Genomic DNA, 23549 nt, shown 5'->3' with positions numbered 1-23549 from the left:
AGAACCCTCAGAACCCTGGAAGGTTTTAGATTGGTAGTGAGCAACAGGCAGAGAGCAGAGACGGCCAAGTTTCTACCTTGGACAACCAGAGATGAGCAGGTGGGGTAGGGGTGAGCTTTAGACATGAGGAGGAAGTCTGAGAGGAAAGGCCCAGGAGGCACTTGGTTCTAGAAAATCCTGAGTCTCTGCCCCTCATGAAACCCCTCTTCAGTGGATTGGCCTCCTGGTTCCCAGGGTCATGCCCACTCCCCTCCCCTGCACAGTGAGAAAGGAACCAGTGTCTCCCTTCAAGTTCATTTGATCCAGTTACATCCTACAGAGGAACCGGATGCTTCAGAGCAATGTCAATTTGTAGTGAAGAGTAGATTGTCACCGAAAACTAATGAGTAATCCAATAATATAGCAAAGGCAGCGACAGAGATTTAAATTGTGTTTGTGTGTGTATAGATATGTTTGGAAACTGCTCTATGTGGTCGTGGGCAACCCAAATTACCATAGCTACACTTTATTTATTCATCTATAAAATAGGGTCCTCATAGGCCCCACTGAGATGTAAACGAAATATGGAAGAAATCTGCACAGCACCTGGCACAAGGTAGAACTTCACTAAATGTCATCTAGTGTTTACTGTTATGTAGGCTGAGACAAGGGGACTGGTACACATCCTCTAGGAAGAGTTTACCCCTAGGTGGAAGTTGGGGGGTGGCTTACGGCAGGGAGCTGGGTGGAGTCAGAGGCTCCAGTCGGGGACTGGGGGAAAATGAAAACTTGTGTAAAGGTGAGGTTTCCCAAGCACAGGGAAGTAAGAATAGGTGGCAAGGTACACACAGGCCTCTGGAGACTCAGCCTGGTAGAGTCCCAGTCACCTGCAGGAATTAGCAGGTTTGGTACTAAAGATGATAAAGACTGAGAGGTGAACCTCTCGAAAAGCAAGTGAAGTTTTCCCACAGCCAAGGTATGCCTAGAAAAGGGGCCCTAAGTCCCAACTCAGAGACTTCCAAGGTCAGCTGCCAAACATCCTTACTGGCCAGAAATGCCAGATGTCTGCCAACAGTGACCCCCTGTGGCCTCCAGAAGCAACTGCAGCCACTCTTGAAGGCAGAAGAATGTTGGACTAACTGGTTGCTCAGGGGTTCCTGAGCAACTGGAGAGCAGACAGAACCCTACACAGGGCACAACTGGACACGTGGAAGCTCAGACACCTAGACAGTGGGGTGCACTTCAAACTACAGATGGTTTCCAACTTATAATTTTCAATTTAATGGGGGTATGTAGTCAGTAGAAACCATACTTCAAGTTTTGAATTTGGATCTTTTTCTAGGCTAGTAATAAGCAGTCCCATCTTCTCTCACAGTAGCAAGCCACAGTTCTTTTTTTTTTTTTTTAAAGAGAGAGTGAGAGAGAGAGAGAGAGAGAGAGAGAGAATTTTTAATATTTATTTTTTAGTTCTCGGCAGACACAACATCTTTGTTGGTATGTGGTGCTGAGGATCAAACCCGGGTCGCACGCATGCCAGGCAAGCGTGCTACCACTTGAGCCACATCCCCAGCCCAAGCCACAGTTCTTTATCAATCAGATGACCACAAAGGTGAACAACGGACACACTACAGGGTGCTATGTTGCTGAGCCAGGATGTTCTGTAGTTTAAGGGGATGAAATGCATTCTAAGTTTGCCATATTTTTGATTTATGATGAATTTAAGAAGATATCACCTTGTCCTGAGTAAAAGACCATCCCTAGTTACCTCCAGGGAGAAACTTCAGGACCCCCCCATCCATGGATGGAAAACACCCCTCTTTTATATTATATTTTAACTTTCTTTTCAGCCCCAAATTCCACTCTGCTCCATCCCACTTCCAGGCCAGATGCCAGTTTCACAAGCTCCTCCAGGTTCCGTCTGTCCCAAGCTCACAGCATTTTGGAATCACTGATATTCAGCTGGGTGCAGTGTTGCAAACCTGTAATCCCAGCTACTCAGAGGCTGAGGCAGGAGGATGGCAAGTTTGAAGACAGCCTAGGCAATTTAGTGAGACCCTGTCTCAAAGTAAAAAGGGCTGGGGATAGAACTCAGTGGTAGAGCACTTGCCTGGCATTGCATAAAGCCCCTTGAAAGACAAGGAAGAAAAAGAGAAAGAGAGAAAGAAAGAAAGAAAGGAAGGAAGGAAGGAAGGAAGGAAGGAAGGAAGGAAGGAAGGAAGGAAGGAAGGAAGGACTGATATTCAACCCAGAATCAGGGCACACCTCTAAGAGGAAAGGGACTAGAATTAACATCATTGAACCCTGGACTGGGCCTAAGCACACATTTTGCATTTGCTCTGTCAACAATTTGCAAGGGCTGAGACAACTAGATACAGATTATTGGTTTGGGGCTATAACCAAATTTACACAGTTTAGGAAGAAACGTGCAAACACAAGTCTCAACAATGGGTCCAAAACCTATTTACATTTCTAACAACAATAAGTGCCCAATTTTTAAAAGCTTCATTTGCCAAATATGGCTCACTCCTCATCTGTGTGCAACTGGATGTTACCTAACTCTACAGTCCTACAAGTTCACAGTGGAAATATTATCAAATGAAGTCCTGTGCCCAGTCTATTCAGAGATTCTCAGAAGCCAGAGCTCTGCTATTTGAACTAAATAACTTTGTACTCAAGTGATACTAAAAGGAATAATTTCCTTTTTTTTTTTTTCGCCTAACTGGAGAATTTAATTTGGCTGTTTTATCAAAAACTGCTGTTCCTCAATAGATTAATGGCCCACTATATCTTTCATATTAAGTTAATTGAGTGCAGAATAGCTTTGTTGGATTTGAATGACAGGCTCCAGAGTACAGCTCTTTGGTCTTTAAGAAAATATAAAATGAGGAACTAAAATCAGAAAGCCTGAATTATCACATCTCTTCTGTTTCTTCTGTTTTCGGTTGCCATATGGTACATTAATTAGCAATCAGGCGGCTCCTGGGCAAGATGATTCCCACTCTCCATCTCTAATGAAATATCAGCCCAGCTCTTCACTTTCCACCCCATCATGTAGCTACAAAAGAGGAGCCTTCGCAAGTGCATAGACCTTACAACTAGGAAAGTGCTTTAGCTTCCCCTCTCTCATTTCACCCTCCCAACAAGACTCAGCTCAGCATGATTAATTGCATTTTACAAAGGAAGGTATTGAGTAATTGAGCAAGAACTTGCTCAAGGTCACACTAGCAAGTGGCAAAGCTAGGACAGGACTCCCAGCTCAGTTCTCCTTCCCAGACAGTACAGTAGCTTCAAGTGACTTCAGTAATTATTCACTATTTTTTTTCAGTATAAACATTGCCCTGCCTCCTTTCTCCATTTGACTCTTTCCATTATGATTTTAAATCAATGAATTCCTACCCAGCTGTGGCCCATCTTATTCTTCTAGCCCCCAGAAGCCTTCCTGTTGATTCAAGCAAATTTTACTGAGACTGATTTCTGCTTTGTGCTCCTGAAAATTCAGCCACCAATCAAAGGTCCTGGGGTTGTTGGTCAGTTCTATGCAAGGAATCAATGAGTGTTTCTGGCTTCTTTCCTGTGCACAGACCCCCAGATGCCCTGAGAGGCAGATGGCCAGAGACGTCCTTCCTACGTCCTGCTTTTGGAAGACATTGAATCCACAGGCCAGAATACACACCCAGGAGTAGAGAAAAAGAAAGCCTGCGTTTGTGCACAATCCTGCAAAATGCCTGAGTCTGAGCTTCTGTTTCAGTTCCTATCAGTAAAGAGTTCCAACAAAAATACCAACACCCACTCTGCTCCGAGGCTATTCTAAGCATATGAGCAATTAAATGCCCAAATCTTTGTGAACTCTATGAACTCTCAGGGTTTGGGGCTGTTACAGTTTGAATGCCAAATGTTTCTCAAAGGCTCAGATGCCAAATGTTACTCAGTGAAGCTTTGGGGAGATCATAGAAACTTAGGACCCAGTTAAAGAGAGTGGGTTATTTGGGGCTGTTTCTTGTCCCCCACCCCTTCCTCTCTTTCTTCCTCCTGTCCACCATGAGGTGAGCTGCTTTGCTCCACCATATGCTACCCACCATGAAGTCTGCCTCATCAAGGTGTGGAAGCAATGGGGCCAGGTGAACATGGACTGAAAACTCTGAAACCGTGAGTCAAAATAAACCTTTCCTCTTTTAAGCTGTTTTTCTCAGGTATTTTGTCACAGCAATGAAAAGTTAAAACAAGGGCATTCAGTTGAATTTAGTTAAGACCAATTTGTAGTAATACTTAGAAATTCTTTTAAAACTCCAACCCAAGATAAACATGGTGGTGAATACCTGTAATCCCAGCAATTTGGGAGGCTGAGACAGGTGGATAGAAAGTTCAAGATCAGCCTCAGCCATTTCGATGCTCAGCAATTAGCAAGACCCTGTTTCAAAGTAAGTGAACTTTGAATATAGGACTGGGAATATAGCTCAGTGGTAAAGCACCCCTGTCTGTGTTCAATCCCCTGTACAAAATAAAGCAAAACAAACATACAAAAAACCTGCAATTCTTATGTGAATGGGCATTAAACAGTTTAAGCACACCTGCCTAACAGTTATCAATCAGTGCACAGAACATTCTCCCCCCCCCCCCCCCCGAGCCTCAGCCTCTGGGAGGCATTACCTCAGAATATGCCTTGATAAAAACAAAAAGGACATTTGGACACCGTATTTGCATTTGTAATACTGGCTCTGAAGGGAGAAAATGCCTTGCTCCTATAGTCACAGAAGTGGTCAGCAGATGAAAGGATACTGTCCTGAACAAGGAATCCACAAATACAGTACAAGGAAGTCAAAGAGTCACAGAGGGGTCCGTAAAGCCACATGGAGTGGGCAGGATGCCAGTGGCAGGGGATCATGGCCCCATACCACAGCTACTTGCTCACATCTGTTTTACTGAACCAGCTAAAGAATAAATGAACCCATAAAGGGACCTTGGAGAACACTGATAGCCCAATTTTCAAGATCTCTTGGGAATACAACAGTAAGTCTCTAGGAGAAGGAGACATGAGACATAGGTTCACTCCAAGCTGGCACTGAGACTTCTGCGAGGAGTCTGCTTTGGGCTCAGGCTCACGGGGCTACCAGGGACCAAGAGGCTTAGGAACATCTGGTCAAAGACATCCGTGCTCAGAAACAGGAAGAACTCGGTTGTCTTAAATGCCACAACTACCGCATGGTGAAAAAAATAAATTAAATATAAAATTAAAGTTAAATTTTAAAAAGTTAATTAACTTTTCATTTTATCCAATTCTGGCTTATTCCTTTTCTAGCACTTAATTATGTGCTATGTCACTTAAAATTTAAATATTCAATGTAAAAATAAATACTTTCCACCCAACTACCTCTCCAGAAGCCCCATTATGTCTCTGAATATGCCCTAGAAACTTGGTATTTTTGAATTGGCACTGCATTGATATATATCAGTTTAGAGGATATTAGTAGAAAAGGTGAATTAAGGACTTCTGAACATCCTCTCCTCTATGAACAATAAGAACACTGGCAAGTTATCAGAACCAACTCTCTCCAAACACTAGAAATTAACAAAAGGCTTTCAGCAATCCAGGGAACATTTATTCAAGGGGAAAAAAAGGCTCAGAACAAGCAAAGAAACTAAATTACTAATCAAAAAACATAAAAAGATAGGCATGAACCCAGCATGGTGGCACACACTTGTAATACCAGCAGCTCGGGAGGCTGAGGTAGAAGTTCAAAGCCAGCCTCAGCCACTTAGCTAGGCCCTACGCAATTTATCGAGACCCTGTTTCTAAATAAAATATTTAAAAGAACTGGGGATTTGGTTCAGTGGTTAAAAGCCCCTGGGTTCAATCAATGGTACCAAAAGAAAAAAGAAAGAAAGATAGACATGAACACTTCCCAACTCATTCTTTGAGGCCAGTATTACCCAGATACCACAGCCAGACAAAAATATCACAAGAACTACTAACCAAAATCCTTCATGAATACAGATGCAAAATTCCTCAACAAAATTGTTACAAACCAAATCTGGCAACACACAATAGGATTTGTGTACTACAGACAAGTGGAATTTATCCCAGAAGTACAAGATTGATTCAACATCTGAAACTCAGCATGGAATGTACCATATTAGTAGAATAAAGAACAAAAACATATAATCATCTCAACAGATGCAGAAAAAGTATTTGACAAAACCCAGTCTTTTTCCTGATAAAAACATTCAACAATCTAGAAAAACATGGACCTTGCCCAACTCAATAAATGTTATGTATGAAAAACCACAGCCAACATCATATTAATGGCAAAAGAGGACTGAAAGCTTTCTCTCAAAATCAGGGACAAAGATACCCACTTTTGCCACTTTTATTCAACATGGCATTAGAAGCTCTAGCCAGAGAAACTAAGCAAGAAAAAGAAATCAAAGGCATCCAGACTGAAAAGAAAGTAAAACTATCTCTGCTTGTATGAAACCATCTTTTATATAGAAAATATAAAGAAACCACACACACACAACTTATCAAAACAAGGATAAAGTACACTGAAAACTGCAAAATATTATGAAAGAGGTTAAATAAGACTTAAGTACATAAAAAGGCATTCTATATACATGGAGTGGAATACCAAATATCATTAATATGGCAACACTTCCAAATTGAGCACAAATTTAATGCAATCATTATTGAAATCCCAGATGGCATTACTGACAAAATTGATAAATCGGTCCTAAAATACATATGAACCAGGGACCCAAAATAATTCTGAAAAAGAGCAACAATGTAGGTTTCATACATTGCAATTTAAAAACTTACTACAAAGCTACAGGAATCATGACTGTGTGGTGCTAACCTAAAAACAGGTATGTAGATCAATAGAATGGAATTGAGAGTCCAGGAATAGTCACTTACATTTTTGGTCAATTGATTTTTGCAAGTGTGCCAAGATCCTTGAAAGAATAATCTTTTCAATAAATGGTGCTTGGACAACTAGGTCAAGTAGGAACCTATTTCACACAAAAATGAACTCAAAACGGATCAAAGGCCTAAATGTAAGAGCTAAATCCATAAATCTTAGAAGAGAGATAGGCATAAGTCATTTTGACTCTGGATTTGGCAACTAGTTTCTTAGATGTGACACAAATCACAAGAACAAAAGAAAAAATAGATAAATTGGGCCTCATCAAAATTAAAAATTTTTATATTTCAAAAGATGATCCATCTGGGCATGGCAGCATGTGCCTGAAATCCCAGCTACTGGGGAGACTATGGCAGGAGGTTCTTGAGTTCAAGGCCAGTCTGGATAACATAGCAAGACCCTGTGTCATTTAAAAAAAAAAATCACTCTTCAAACCTGGCTCTACCTTCTCTTTCTCACTTGATTTCTCACTCCTGACACTCTCCAAGCTTCGGTCACCCCACATTTCTGCCACATTCCTTTTGTCCCCATGCCTTTGCACATGCTGGGGCTCTCTTTGCCTCAGTAATTCCTAGGCAGCTATCAAGCTTCATGTCATGCCTTGCCCTCTGGAACCCCACCAGGGCAGCCACTGAGTGCTCCAGTGGTATGTAGTACATCCTCCCTCAAAGCCCCCTATCTTGGCTCTGATTGGTGAGTCTCTTCTTTATAAAGATCAGGATTCCTCATCTCTGAATCCTCAGGTGTTTTATTCAGCTTTTTCACTGCTGCAACTTGAAAGACCCGACCAGAACATCTACAGAGGAAGAAAAGTTTATTTGGGGGCTCACAGCTTCGGGGGTCTCAGTCCACAAGTGGCTGGCTCCGTTCCTCCAGGTTCAAGGTGAGACAGGCATCCTGGAGGAAGAGTGTGGCAGAGGGAACCAGCTCACATGATGATTAATAAGCACAGAGAGAGAGAGAGAGACTCCACTCTCCAGATACAAAATATATACCCAATAGCCACACCCCCAATGAACCACTTCCTCCAACCACAATCCACCTGCCTTCAGTTACCAACTCAGTTAATCCTACTAGGAATTGATTCACTGATTAGGTTAACATTATAACCCAATCATTTCTCCTCCAAACCTTCTTGCATTGTCTCACATGTGAGCTTTTGGGAAACACCACAACTAAACCATAATACCAGGCATAGATCTGGGAAATTACTGGCAACTCAGTAAAAGTAGCATTTAATTTTTTTAATGTAAGAAATCTCCAAAATGGACATATGAGCTCCGGAAGCATGACACTCACTGTTCTGCTCTGGGTCATACCTAGCAAGATCATGCACATGGTCAGCCTTGGGAAAGATTTGTGAAATGTGAATGAACTAAAATGATGGCTGAGCCAATGAACAGTGGAGGAGTGGAACGTGGGTGGGGAAGGCAGGAGTCTCCTGGCCCCAGGAACCAAGCTCAACTCACATTGTTCTTCCCACTCTTGCTCCTCTTTCTCGCTGGCTTGGCAACGAAGCTGGGCTTGCTTCAGCGACCAGTAAAGCTCCTTCGCCCTCTGTTCCTCCTGAAGGCGAATCTGCTCTTCTCCTCGCTTCCTCTCTTCTTCCTCTTTCCTCTAAAACATCATGGAGACAGATAACATTAGAATGAAGAAGTATCTCTTTGAATTTGCAGTAGGTCAGGGCTGAACTATCTCAGGATGGGATAGGCCAGTAGTGACCACTCCAGTCTCATCCCCTACACAGTTGAAATGGTGAAGTTTACACTTGGTAAGAATCAAATGGGTTAAAATATGTAGAGAAAAAAAATAGTAAAATTCTGAAGTTTTCTACAAAGATCAGAGGACTCTGGGCCAAAAGCTTTTCTGAGAAGATCAGAGGTCTTGGACCATCCTTGGATTACTTTCATTTGGAGCAGAAAGAAGGAAGGTACAGGAGGGCCACCTGGTCTTCCTGGAGGGCCATTAAGCAGGATATTAACATGCTTTAAGCTTAAATCTGGAAAAGGTATTTTCAAGAGTGAATAGGTTTAGGAGTCCTGAATCTCCCACTTCTATCTCACCTTCAAGTTCCAGAAAGGTTTGTGTGCCTCTGTGTGTATCTCTGTGTGTGTATGTGTGTGGGCGCGCGCACGCACATGTGTGCATGTGCATACATCCAAGTGAATGTTTCTTTTGTTTGTATGAAAATAGCATGTATATGTTAAACATGCATCATGAGCTTAGAAAGGCTTATAATGCAAAATAGCAGATTGGGGTGTGCAGCTCAATAGTAGAGCACTTGCCTAGGCATTTGACAGGCCCTAGGTTCAGTGTTCAACACTGCAAAAAAAAAAAAAGTTGCAATTGTATTTGTTTTGCTGTATTTGTTTTTGTGGCGCATGCCTGTAATCTCAGCTTCTCAGGAGGCTGAAGCAAGAGAACCACAAGTTCAAAGCCAGTCTCAACAACTTAGTAAGACCCTATTTCAAAAAAATGGGGATGTAGGTCAGTGGTAGACACTTGGATAGCATGAGGCCCTGGGTTCACTCCCTAGCATCACAAAAACAAAAATAGAAAACTGAATTCTCATTGCAATTTGTAATTAAATCAATAACAATGTCAACATAGTTTATTGCAAAGCCAAAGAGGGTGCTATTTTCACCAATTCTAAAAAGTACTTTTTAAAAAAAAAAATTTTTAGCATCACTAAAATTTGCATGTCTTACAACTTGTCTTTTTAATAGGCAACAGTTTTTTCTTCTTAAAATAATGGCATGTTTTTATAATTAATATCATCTTAAATTCAGTAAAAATATGGAAATATGATGGCTTTTTCTCTTTTGTTTTTTTCCTGAGTTGTTAATTGTTTTCTCTTGAAATTCTAAATATTTCTCTATATTTAACCAGGTGTTCTTTCTTATAATAGATAATACAGCCCTGAGTGCCATTTTTCCTTCTTGTCCAATCCCAATCCCTAAGGTGCTTAGGTCTCCTCTCCATCTATCTTCCCAGGACCACCCTCTCAGCCTTCCCTGAAATGGAGCCCTGTTTCTTTGTTGGCCATTCCCTGGCTTTGGGATAACATGTCTCATACTGCTTCTCAGGTAAGCATGCACAGAAACATTTTCTGAGTCCTTACCGGTCTGAAAATATCGCCATGTGAACCTCACCTGTAACTGCTAACTTGGCTGAGCATAAGAATTTGATTAAAAATTCTTTTCCTGCAGAATTTTAAAGACTTTACTTCCCTGTCTCCCAGCATTTGGTGCTGCCACTTTGATTGTCATTTTTCCACATGGGGTATCAATTTTTCTTTCTGGAAGCCTTCAGGGTCTTTTTACCGCTGACGTTCTGGGTGTTTTTAAATGCTGTGTCTTGGTGTGGATGTCCTCCCATCCGTGATGTGGAGCACTTGGAGTGCTTTCAGTGTGGAGTCTCTTGTCTGTCCAGTGCAATACATCTTTGCTTAGGATTTCTTCATCATTTCTTCTCCTCTCATCCCTCTTTCGCTTTTTATAGGACTCCTATTTGTCACTGCTGGTCTCCTTGAGTTGGTTGATCTTCTAAGTGCTTTATCATTTCTTGTTTTCCACATCTTGTTCTTTTTGCTCTTCTCCCTGGTTGATGTCGCTGACTTTATCTTCCAAACCTTCTACTGAGTTTATTTCAGCTATGGCATTTGCAATTTCCAAGCCCTCTGTTCTATCCTTTTCTTGCCCCTTTCTCCTCTTTGCATCTGTATTTGTTTCAGAAATACAGTAGCTCATCTTTCTGAGGCTTTTTTTTTTTTGCCCCCTCTGTGATTTAGGTTTATTTCCTCTGTGTTTTTGTTTTTTATTTGTTTGACTTGGTGCCTGCCACCATTTCCCTGGGAGACTTTCCTCCTATGTCTGATGCTCACTGGCCGTCCATTCATATTCAAGAGAAAGGTAAAACCTGAATGGGAGGTTCACTGTGTAGCCAGGCTTCCCTGAGAGGTGGACCTCACTCTAGAGCAACAGGATAAGGAACTAGCCATTCACTGAGCCATCCGCAAATGTAAGAATCTAGATTCTTGTCTGTGAGAATATTCAGGGTCTTCTCTCTTTCCTGGGTGATGTCTGAAGACCAATATTCAGTAGTCAGTGGGGAGCAGCCTACAGATAGGACTAACCTTTCATCCAAGCCAGGAGGGCTCTAACCTGGGCCCCATTCTTCATGGAAGCCTATGCTTTGAAGTGCCTTTTTTGTAAATGTCCTCACCAAGCCCTCCCTGCAAGGTATATCCAGAAATAGTCCCCCTAGAATTGAGAAAATCAACAGAGTTTTTCAGGAAAGCTGCTCTGTGCCCAGATGAGGTCCTGCTGAATCCTGGTTCCTGTTTCTTCCCTTTATGGAGCACTCTAACCCTCTCCCCCACCACCTGGCAGCAGGTTGACCAGATGCCCCAGGGAATTCCGGAATTCATACTCATGAAGTCAGCCTGGATCCTTCTTTGAAAAGGTGACCTAACGAGTGATAAATTGTGCCAATATATATAGAATTTTTAACACAAGTTCACATAAGATTCAGTTGCCAAAGTAGAGCTAACAGGCTGATTTTATGTGGCCCTAATTATTAACATGAAGAAAGACCTTGCAAAAAATTATTTGCCAGCCCTGCATACCCTAGAGGCAACCTTGGCTATTGGCCCCTTCCTCTGAGTTCAGATTTTTATTGAATTTCCATCTTTCCTACTTGGCCCTCTCCTGTTCTGCCCATGTGCCCCATTAGTCCAAGCCCCAAACCTCCCCTTTCAACTCCCCATCTCCTTCTAGGCCTAGTCCTGGAGGAATATAGTATCTTGGAAGAAACAGGTGAAAACTGGGATATTTGAGTCCAGCCGCTCCATACAGAAACTTGTAGCCCTTTCCACATTCTCAGCTCTGTCCTTTGCAGTAGCTGGTGCCTCCAAGTCCTGGACCTCTGAGGGCTATGGACTGACCTGCTCACTTCCTTCACTTCTTTCTGCACCCAGAGAGGCCCTCACCACCTTTTTCCTGTCCTCCAACTGCTGACCTTCCTGGACATTTTCTCATCCATTCTTTCTTCTCTCATTTTCCCAATCCTTGTGGTTTACAATTTTTCTCAGGCCCTTGGAGTATTCTAATGAATCAAATAAGAATTTAAAGGGAAATAACTGAACTTTTAATCCCTCATCTTAAAAACAAAGCTGTGTTGCTTCTGAAATGGTTTAGATGGAGAACTTTCCTCCAATTCAGTGATCAATTTTTATTTATTTTTTAAATAGACACAGTTCCCACTTACTAATTATTCATTCTCAAAGAGTTAGAGATCAAGGACAAGAGAAGTTAAGTGGCTTCATTTAATCACTCATCAAATACTTATGAAGCACCTAAGAGGCTCAAAAGCCTACTCAAGGTGCTGCGATACAGCAATAAGCAAGACAGTCCCCACTGGCTCAAAGCTGGCTTTCTAGAGGTGAGCAAAACACTAAACAAATAAGTGAAAAGTCAAGAAATTTCACAAAATAACAACCAATGTACAGAGAATCACAACTGGGTAAATGAAGAGTCAAGAAGGCAACTTTAAATGGTGTGACCAGAAGGCTTCTCAGGAGTGACATCTGGTCTGAGACCTTAATAACAAGCAAGTGGGTATTGGGGAGAAGAAATTTCCAGGCTGAGGGAACTGCAAGTGCAAAGGGCCAGTGTTGCAAGCCAAGCTGGCCTGTTTAAAACACAGTTACCCACTGTGCTGGAACTGAAAAAGTCTAAATGCTATGTTGGAAGAGTGTGAGTACCCTCAGACACCCAGAGGCTCCTGAGGACAGTGGAATGCTGAGCCTGGGGATTAGGGGAAGATCCGTCTGAAGAGACTGATGAAGAAGTCACCTGGTGTGAATGATGTTCCTCAGCCATGGAACCTAATGGTGACTCCGGCAGAAAGAGAGCAGATTAAGAGAAGACAATCAGAGTGTCTTGGGTCACTCCATCAATTAAAGGTTGAGAGAAAGAGTCAAAGCCAGAAAAGAGAACTGAAAAGGAAGACCAAGGGGAAGAGGAAAACCCAGAAGGGACAGAGAGCATTTCAAGGGACAGGGAATGGCCAACAGAGCTGAAGGCTGCTCAGGCTTTGCAGAGGTAAGGAAATCACAGGAGACTGCTGGGAGTGGCCACTGGAGGCAATGGAGAGCTTCACAAGAACAGTCCTAGTCCAGCAGAGGGGCAGCCATCCAGATGACACCAGGAAGGAGTGGAGAGGACCACAGACAACCCATTCAGGATGTCCATTTCCTATGACAAAGAGCCCAGAACAGAAGTGACAGCTGGAGGTTAACGTGGGGCTATGATAGACATGGGATGGGTTGATTTTGATGTGGGAAACACTGGAGCAGAGTTAGTGACGGATACAGAATTGGAACCCAAGTCTCTAAGACCCCAAAGTGAAATCAGCTGAGTTTTACCTCAAAGTCTGACTTCATCTGTATCAGCCTCTCAGCAGCCTCCCGCACACTGGCTCAGCAGCCCCTCACGGTTTCACAGTGGGTTCTGCTCCCTCCCTCAGGGCTCCCTGGTATCTGAGGACAGTGGCGGCATCACTCAGTCCACAGGGCACAGCCATGATAACCTCCACACAGCACTTCAGATCTTCCAGGCAGGACCGGGTCTCAGGGAAGATAAATAGGGATAGTTGGCACCTGTCAGAGCCACGGCTTCACCCTGGGCTTCCATAATGAAGTACCACATCAAGTGGCTTCAGCAGCAGGAATGTGTTTCCTCACAATTCTGGAGGATTCATGTTCAAAATCAAGGTGTGGACAGGTTGGTTTCATTCTGAGGGCTTTTTCCTGGACCTGGAGAAGGTCACCTTCTCACCATGTCCCCATATGGCCTTTTCTATGTGCATGTGTGTCGATATTCAAGCTTCCTCTTCTTACAAGGACACCAGTCATATTGGATCAGAACTCAGCCCACCCTAAAGACTTCATTTTAATTCTGTATACAAAACAGCTACATTCTAAAGTACTAGGAGTTAGGACTTCAATATATGGATTTCCGGTGGGGGAAGCATAATTCAGCCCCAAACAAGGAGACTGCACCCTAGAGAAGGGTTGTAGCTACTGTACAGTGAATAAGTGGAACTTCACTTCCAATTACAACATAGTGTTTCTACTTCCCCCAGCTGTAATTAACATGAAACAGAATGTAAAATGGTGAACGACTGTTCACCCAGTTCTCTCCCCCTTGAGAGTGGGACACCACCCAGGAAGCCAGAGGTCTGCAGCAACTTTCTCCCTCATAGGAGAATGACTGGCTGCTTCCTGTGAAAGAAGCAAGCTCTTTGCAAGGATGGGAGCAACAAAACATTTTGCAATCACAAATAAACAGAATTGCATCTTTCTTCCGGAGATCTTGACTCAACTCTCATAGCTGAAATTGCTCAAAAAAAAATTGCTCAAAAATTCTCATTGTTGTTACAACTTTCAGAATCCTTTGGCCAAATTGAGATCTCTGAAGAAGAGTCTGCCTTACTTACTAGGTTTAGCAGCCAAAGGCCAACAGAGCCAAGAGGCAGCTATGCAAACACTCCCATTCTACCCAGGGATGATTCAGCCTTGTTCTGGCTGCTCCAGCCCCTCTGAGCTGTCCAGCTTCTACAACCCTCCTTTTCCTGAGAAGCCATCACTCACATACACCCAAGGAGCCCTCCGAGGCCCAGGTTTGCCTCACCACAATGGAAAATGTCAGAGACAAATGTTTTTTCTGGAAAGTGTCATTGTTGTCTGGCTCCAATAATACTGTGTTTTGTGGGATGATACATTCCAAATGGGCAAGGTTGAAACTGTGTCACTCGTTCCTCCCTCCCCAGTTCACATCACTGGGCTTGCCTGATAGTAGATGCCCCATAACACCCAGCAGAGGAGCCCAGTGAATTAACTAGCAATGAAGATGAGACAGGGTTTGTGAGGATCCATGAAAGGGAAAGGGTAAGTAGATCACATGGTCTTATTCACGTTAGCCTTGACAAGAGAGAGAGAGATTTGGGTGAAATCTAAAATGTTCAAGAGAAAACTGAGAAGTGGAAAGTTTTCCTACCACTTATAATCTTATTGGGAACAAGGCAGCGATTGTTTCTACAATTGGAGAGGATGTCATTCAGTGGCCAAAATAAACTCTAACCTTAAAGGGGAAAAGAACTAGAAAGTGTACTGACAGAGAAAATGGAGAGAAGTTAAAGAACTTCTTAACTGTGTTTGTGCCTATCAAGGAAACTGGGGAGAGGTGGGGAATGGGTGGAAAACTTGGAAGTGGAAAAGGAAGGTCACAGGATCCAGGGAGAGGGAGGGAGCAGGAGTCTCACTGAGCCTTGTTCTGTTGTTATGAGCAGAAAGAGCAGCATCTGGAAGCAGTCTTACAGTTAACAAGGGGGCAGGAGGGGAGGGGGTAAGGGGGAATGCAAATAATACCTGGCCTCAGATCTCCTTTTTTCTAAAGGAGTCTTCAGTGAGCATGTAAATCACATTTGAATGGCACCAGCCACAACAGAAAGATGTCCAAGTATTCTTATCAGCCCACCCTGCCTACATGCCCAATACAAGCTGTCTCAAATGAGGCTAGCCAACTTCCCTTCACCACTAGGTTTCTCAGCCAGGTTCTCTCCTCCCCTCCAGCCTCCAGCTTCCAGCCTGTCACCTTCTGTGTGGTAGAAAGCTCAGCAGGCTCTCTTCTCTCTCAGCCTGTGCCTCCTGCCTAGCTCTCCCTGGCAGGAGGAGGCTACCCTCTGCACATCCCTCTGCCTGAGATGCAGATGTCTGTGATCCTTGCTTTCCCCCAGCCCAATATTTAATTAGTGCCAACACCACTGATTTCATCACTGTTTCTCTGTGTCCACGCCCTTCTGTCTTTCCCATAGTCACAACTGTCCAGACCTGCATCACTTCACATCCTGAGCATTGCAAAAATCTACCAACTGGCATTCCTTCCCAAAAAACATAGCACTTGAATCATACCATTGCCACCAGTTATGCTCTAAAAACTTGATCCAACCATAACTCTTGGGGTTAAGAGGCTGTTTTGCCTGCAGAGGACAGTCCACCCCTTAATGCAGTATTCAAGGACTCCACAAACTACCTGGCTCAGTCTATGAGGCTTCACCCATCAGGGGCTTTTTACCTCCCCCTACCAGGTCATTCTTCAATCCACCCATCTCCTTTCTATTTCCCACTTTTGTTCACTCCAAGACTCCTGCAAGCATCCCTTTATAGTCCCCTGGGTGTGGCTGGGGCTGAGAGTTGCTCACAAAGTTTCTCTCACCCCATAAGCTTTTATAGAACAAGGATTTTACACTTCCCCTCCCCTAATTACCTTCACTTAGGTTCTCATTAAGAAAAGTACTAATAAAAGTTGTTCATACATTCTAACATGCACAAATATTAGCATCTTGGTGTTAAACTAGCACAATAAAAATAATCCAAGACCGTCTCTCACCCAATCCATAATCCCTTTGTTAAAGCTGATTTTGGTTATCTATTGATGAGTAACAAACTACTAGAAAATGTAGTTGCCTAAAACTACAATCATTTTATTCACTTACAATACATAGGTTAATAATTCAGGCAGGGTTTGGCTGAGTGGCTCTTCTGCGCCATGTGGTCCCAGTTGAGGTGAATGTCCTGATTGGTCTCATTGTCCAGGATGTTCTAGCAGAGCCAAGAAGGATTCAGGGATGTGCCTGTTACCTCAGTGGGTTTTGGATGGATTTTTTCTCTCTGCAATGCTACTTGAGTTTCCTTACAGCATTGTACTCTAGGGTACAGGACATCTATGAGACAGCTCCCAAAATGGAACATTGCAACAGAGGCAAAAGTAAAAGGTGCAGATCTCTTAGGACTGTCCTCAAAGTGGGCTGGGGTGTGGCTTAGTGGAAGAGCACTTGCCTAACATCACAAAGCCCTGGGTTTGATCCCAAGTATAGTCAAAAAAAAAAAAAGAAAAATATTACACAGAACATGTCCCACCAATCCCATATATGTACAAGGAAGATTGTCCAAGTATGTTCAATATTACATTAAAATTTATTCTAACCAAAATTGAAAATGACCTAAATTCATCAGGAAAGAATTGGAGAAAAATATGATATGCTCATTTAAACAAAATTATATACAGCCATTAAATGATACTAATATGAAAAAACTTTGAAAATAACTGAGTATTCAGTTTGACAGTTTATATAAGTAATTAGAGAATATATAGAGAATTAGAGAATTTGTAAGAAATTGTTACTATGTTTCTATGGATTCTTATATATCATAAAGTAAAAATGGAAAGAAAATACAACTTCAGAAGAATGGCCACTCCTTGGTAGGGAGATAGTGGATGAGGAACCTTAATAGTTCTAGCAACATTGTTTTTTTTTTTAAATTTTTTCAATATAAAGTAAACATGGAAAACAGTAATGTTTGTTGAATTTGTGAGTTGGACATCCACATATTTTTGTTATTTTCTATGCTCTTTGTATATTTAAATGTTTTAGCAATACAAACACAATTTGTAAATTATTTTTTAATTTGAAAAATGTTTAAAAACTACAGAGAGCCATTTCTACTTGTATCTTCCACAACAAAACTAGTCTCAAGCCAGGTTCAATGGAACATGCCTGTAATCCAAGCAACTCAGAAGACCAAAGCAAGAAGATCACAAGTTCAAAGGCAGCCTCAGCAACTGACCAAAACCTTATTTCAAAATAAAAATATTAAAAGGGCTGGGGTTACATCCTCAGTGGTAAAGGACCCCTGAGTCCAATCCCCAGTACTGGGGGGGGGGGGAACTAATCTCAAAGCCAGTGGGACTTGAAGGAAAGGGGGTAGGGAATAAACACCACCAACTGTCAAAGGGAGAGGTGACAAAGAATTTGCCACCAGCATCTGTAATCCACCACAGAAATCTTTTCAATAATGTTTCAGCCTGTGCTTAACTGTTTCCTGGGATGAAGAACTCAATATGATAAAAGAAGAGTGCATTAAAGATCTAACAAAAAATGCCCCAGCTCATAAACCTGGAGCCACCAATTCCAGACTCCTTGATCTGCCACTCCTGTCAGACACTGTCCTTCACAGCCTCTCAGGGATCTCAGTTACAACCTGTATTTCTGAAGATTCTTCAAATGAGGCCATGCCGAGTCTGAATGACTGTTTCTATTAAAGATGAAACATTCACATTTAGCAAATTAATTTTTTAAATGAAAACAAATGCATCATAGCCTTCTTTGTAAATAACACCAAAGCCTACATCTGAGTTCCTCAATGTCCTAAAGGCCAGAGGGCCTTCCTAACTCATTCATGAGCCCTGGCACAGAGCACCCCACAATTTATCACCCCGTCTATCACTGAGGCTCAAAGAGACACCATCAAACAGAAAATCTCCACAAGTAACTTGATCCTTCAGTGTCCTTGTGAACATAGCCCAGGACCCAGCTGCATTGAACTATCCTCCTGGCATCTGGGGCCCAGCCTTATCTGGGAAAGAAGGTGGCCAAAATGGAGCAGGTGACGACTATTATTGCTAGAGATATATATAAATAACTGGTTTCTTCCCCAGCAGACTTAAATAACCACATACAAAATCTAGCAACATAGACCTCTCTCCACGGTGGATTGGACTGGATTTACTATTTTGGTATTATTGTTAATTTCAGTTGGAGTGATAATGATTATTGTAGCTCTTCAGATCTCATGTTCAAGTTCTTAGGTTTTTTAATCAGGAGTCTAAAAGCTAAGGTTCCCATGCCAAACCAGGCCTCTATTTTATAACATTAAGTCTTGTTAGAATAGAGCCACATGCATTTGTTTGCAATACTGACCATAGTTGCTACCATCATGCTACAGTGGCAGTGAATCGTATGACATAGGCAGCATAGCTCCCCAAGTCTACAATATTTACCACCTGACCTGTTATGGTTTAGATATGAGATGTCCCCCAAAAGCTCATGTGTGAGACAATGCAAGAAGGTTCAGAGGTGGATTGATTGGGTTTTGAAAGCCTTAACCTAGTCAGTGTATTAATCCCCTGATAGGGATTAACTGAGTGGTAACTGTAAGCAGGGAGGGTGTGGCTGGAGGAGGTGGGTCATTGGGGTATGCCTTTGGTATATATTGTGTGAGCTGAGCTTAGTCTCTCTCTGCTTCCTAGTGCCATGGTCCCAGCCACTTTCCTCTGCCATACCCTTCCACCATGATAATCAGCCTAACCTCAGGAACCAAAGAATGGAGTTGACCATCTATGGACTGAGACCTCTGAAACCACGAGACCCAATAAATGTTTCCTCCTCTATGTTATTCTTGTCAAGTCTTTTGGTCACAGTGAAATGGCTGAGTAAACACTGACCATTTATGGATACCAGTTGGCCAACACCTAGGTTAGAATGTCAAGATTGTTGCAACTTTCTTTCAAATTGTTAACAAAAGAACCATGATGTGTGTGTGTGTGTGTGTGTGTGTGTGTGTGTGTGTGTAAGACAAACAGAGTGGAAATTTAGCAAAGTATTAATATTGGTAAATCTAAGTGGAAAATATGTGAATATTCAATCTACTTTTCTTTCAACTTTTCTGCATGTTTGCAATTTTTAAAATAAAATGTCTTGAGAATAAATATTGCTTTATTTAATAACTCAGTTGAATCTCCCCTGAAAAATTGTAACTCCTGGGAAAAGTAAATCAGGAGATCAACAATAGTATATAACTAGCAATTGCAATAGGTTAAAAATAATGGGAGCAATTTCATTCACAATAGCAACAAAAAATATGAAATCTAAAGTTTAACTAAAAAGGAAATATGGAACACTCAAAGAAAATAATAAATTTTAGCAAGATCTAAAAAATAGAAGCACATAGATGTATATAATTTTTTGAGAATGTTTGGAATTAGATAGCTGGTGCATTTATAGATGTTTGATAAAAATTTAACAAAGACAAAAGGAAGCTTTGGATAATAGGAGAAACATACCACATTTCTAAAGAAGATTCAGTGATTCAATATTGTAAAAACATCCATTGTCTACAAACAGAACTATCACATGGATGCAATTCCAGTGAAAATCACTGTGAGTTCTATTGCAGAGAGAGGGGAATAGCCATAAAATAATTTTAAAATTTCCCTACCAGAAAAAAATGGGTGAGATTAGCCAAGGACATTTTGAAAATGAAGAGTAATGGTAGGGCTCTTACCTTAATAGATATTGAATTTTATTTTAAAGCTATAATAATTAAGTAAGTCTGGCTCAAGAATAATAATTCATAGAAGAAAATGAAGAGATCCAGAAGTAAGTAAAAAGTAAAAATCTAATCAAGGCAGAAAGTCCAATAGAAAGGGAAAGAACAGATTATATAATAAATGATATTGGAATAACTGGCTAATCATTTTTTAAAAAAATAAAGTTAGAGCCCTATATCATAGCACTCTCCAAAGTGAAGGAGAATTAAATGCAGAGAAATAAAATCATAAAAGATACATGAAACAGTGTAGGTTCATATTTTTTATAAGCTTGTGATGATACAGATCTTACTGAGCGTGAAATAAATGGTAAATAAAAAGATGAATAGATTTGGTTAATAAAAATCCCAAGCTTCTGTACATCTGAAAACAACCAAGACTAAGAAAAATACAATAACTACTGAGAAAAAATATTGTCAACATAAAACAATTTTAAAAACCCATGTCTTCACTATCTAATCATTATGGAGGGATAAAGATTTTTGAATGGGCAAATATAATGAATATACAGACTCTTCTCAGAAGAAACATAATAACTCCTTCCAAACTCCTGCACTCAGAGGCTACGCCAAACTCTAGCCTGGCTCCTAGCCCATAAGACCATGTCCCTAGGTGACTCCAGACACTACTTAAGTGGCTGCCTGAGAAAGCTCAATTCTGCCAGAGGAAGCGCGTACTATTTGATCTTACTTGCACCTAGTGACAGCCTCTGACTGCCCTTTCTTAGAGTGTTTACTAAAAGGAGTTTACAGTAGTGTCTCCTACAACTCAGAAGTGTCTCTCTCAAGGACCTGAGAGCCATGCCTTAGAAATGTAATCATCTGGAAGGAGAGGGCCTCTGTCTCCTCCGTGGGAGGGTGGAATCCTGATTCCAGCTGCCACCTAGTAGATACAGCTGCCTAACCGAATGCTCACTGGCCGTCCCTTTATAATTTCTCTCTTCTGTGACTCTGTGGAGAACCTGCTCTCCACCACCCTCCTTCACCCAAACATCCACATCCCCTCTACATGAATCAGAAGGGGCTCAACTCTTTCCCCTATTGTCAGCAGTTACTGAAAAAAAATCTGTTTTCACTGCTCTATCTAAGTCTGGCTGTGCTTATCTTTGACAATACAAGTTACAAAATAACACAACGTGGAGATTTAGCATGATTATTATTTTCAGTTTTCTGTTTATCTATATTTTGTTTTCTATCCAGTAAAATATATTGCTACTATAGGAAAAAAATAAAATAGGAATCGGGAAAAAGTATACTTTCAGGTAATTCAAACTTCCTATCAGAGGGCAGTAAACCTCCTTTACCAATTACAAAGGCTCCCAGAATGAGTAGACATGCAGGTTATGAATAATGCTCTCCCCTAGAGGAGAGAGAGAGAGAGAGAGAGAGAGAGAGAGAGAGAGAGAGAGAGAGAGAGAGCTGCTTTCAATCCTCATAAAAAGAAAAATGGTGGCTCAGAGAAGTTCAGTAAGCTTCCAGGGTCATAAAGCAATAATAGTAAAGTTGGAATAGGATCCCAGGCTAGTCTGACCAGAAGAAACCCAATTCTCTCCAAAGCCCTCATTTCAGGATCCTTGGTTTGGGGTGCAGAAGACCTGAGTTCTGACCCAACCACTATTGCATGTGACCTTGGCAATTCTCTTCCTCTGTCTACCCCTCAGTTTCCTCATCTGTGCAAGAGATGGATGGGACCAAATGGTGTCAAGTTCCTTCTTCTATTCTCATAAAGCACCCAGTACCAACCAATGGCCAAGGTCAGATCCAAATCAGAGATCAGCCGCAGTGGCCTTGGAGCTAGAGCAAGAGCCACCACACAGGTGCCCCATGCAGTGGCCCACCTTGAATTCTTTGTGGATGCGTTCCTCCAGGACTTTGGCAGCCTTGCGGTCCTCCATCTCCACTTTCCACTTCTCCGCCAGGATCCGGGCCTTCTCATTGGCTAGAGCATCCCGGAACTTCTTGGTGATCTCTGCCTCCTTCTGTTTCCTTCCAAGAGAGCACCAGCAGGAATCAGCTTGAGTGAAAAACTCAAGGACCACAATCTCAGTGGGAATTCAAATAAGAACAACGAACAATCTTCCCTTGGTCTAGAGAATAGCGAATATTGAAGGTCAACAAAAGGTTAACATTGGCCAAGATGGAGAGAAATAGGTACTCTCACATATGGGAAGGTTAAAATCAGTAGAATCATTCTGGAAGCCAGACAAACAAGATTCAGAAATCCCATTTCTCACTCAAGTGTACACAGATGTATGTAGAAGATGTTCATTGGAGAATTTTTATAACATAATAAATAACTCAAATGTCTGTCAATAGGACCAACAAGTTGTATTTCTCAAAAACTATATAGTAATCTTAAATAGTTTTGTGGATTTATATTCATCAATTTGTCAAAGTGAAGACTTTATAGAGCATGTATCACCTAAATGCTCACTGTAGTTATCTTAGATGGTATGTCGTTCTATAATCTATTTAATCTGTTCCTTATAGTTTTCTGTGTTGTTTACGGGCTTCTGCAGCTTACAATTAAAATATTGTCATTCAAAATTGGTGGTGAGGAGATGTCAGAGTCAATTTCACATGGATTTCCAAGTTTGGCAAAAAAAAAAAAAATTAATTATTTATGAGAGTCTCACTCTAACCTCACCCGGGACTCAACCGTCCATCTTGTGTGAGAAACGTGGATGATGTATAGAGGAACAAACAGACAACAAAAGTCAATCCAAACTGCTGTACTGTCCCCCTGACAATTAAGTACAGGAAAGAGCCAAAGCGTGTTGTATATACAATCAAGATGAATCCAACTACATGCACATCGGAAGGGCATTGTTAGGCTTATGTTACTGATGAGAAAACTGAGGACCCAATTAGCTAACTTGTAATTAGCAGAGCCAGGGTTTGAACCCTCAGTTTTGCCTGATGCAAGACACTGACGCTTTGGTCCCCTAATCTTAGCAGAGCTCAAAACAGCCAGTCAGATGGTACCTTTTACCTCCTACCCACAACCTATGGTCTTTGGCTTGTACCTACCCCAAGGCTGTGTGGGTCAGATCCCACCAACACCCCTCCTGCCCCAGCACCACTCACCAGAGCTCCTCGGCTTCCCTCTGTGCTTGCAGCCGCGCTCTCTCTGCAATCAGCTCCTCGGAGATCTCTTCATAAGGCTTGTCACCAGGGCCTTCGCCCATGACCCAGACCCAGACCTCGCCATCTTCTCCCAAGAGCCACTGGATGTGTTTGTCACTTGCTACCTCACAACAGGAGGAGGAATAAAGAAGGAAAAAGAAACATATCTGATTTCCATTCGTTAGGAAATGGCACACAACCATTACACCCCTCATAGCAGAGCAGTGTCATCTACAAATACGATTCCAGAGAGATACTGCCTAAAGGCAGGTCCAAGACCCTCTCTTCCTTCCCTCCCT

The 23549-nt window shown here is 41.9% G+C and overlaps 1 protein-coding gene across 3 annotated transcripts in view; it reads right to left on the bottom strand.

Annotated features, from left to right (window-relative positions):
- Sh2d4b (SH2 domain containing 4B) overlaps window positions 1-23549 on the bottom strand; it is an 83617-nt gene that overhangs the window by 38112 nt on the left and 21956 nt on the right. For all 3 annotated transcript variants that reach the window (XM_077799245.1, XM_077799243.1, XM_026406670.1), the window contains 3 exons: window positions 23212-23371; window positions 21963-22110; window positions 8363-8510 (listed from right to left, as the gene is read on the bottom strand). In XM_077799245.1, coding sequence (XP_077655371.1) covers window positions 8363-8510; window positions 21963-22110; window positions 23212-23371 — 456 coding nt within the window. The remainder of the gene's footprint in view (window positions 1-8362; window positions 8511-21962; window positions 22111-23211; window positions 23372-23549) is intronic.

Source organism: Urocitellus parryii, chromosome 5 (genome assembly GCF_045843805.1).
Source record: "Urocitellus parryii isolate mUroPar1 chromosome 5, mUroPar1.hap1, whole genome shotgun sequence".
Lineage (NCBI taxonomy): Eukaryota > Metazoa > Chordata > Mammalia > Rodentia > Sciuridae > Urocitellus > Urocitellus parryii.
Note: the sequence above shows the minus strand (reverse complement) of the source record. Positions and strands in the feature narration are given on the sequence as shown.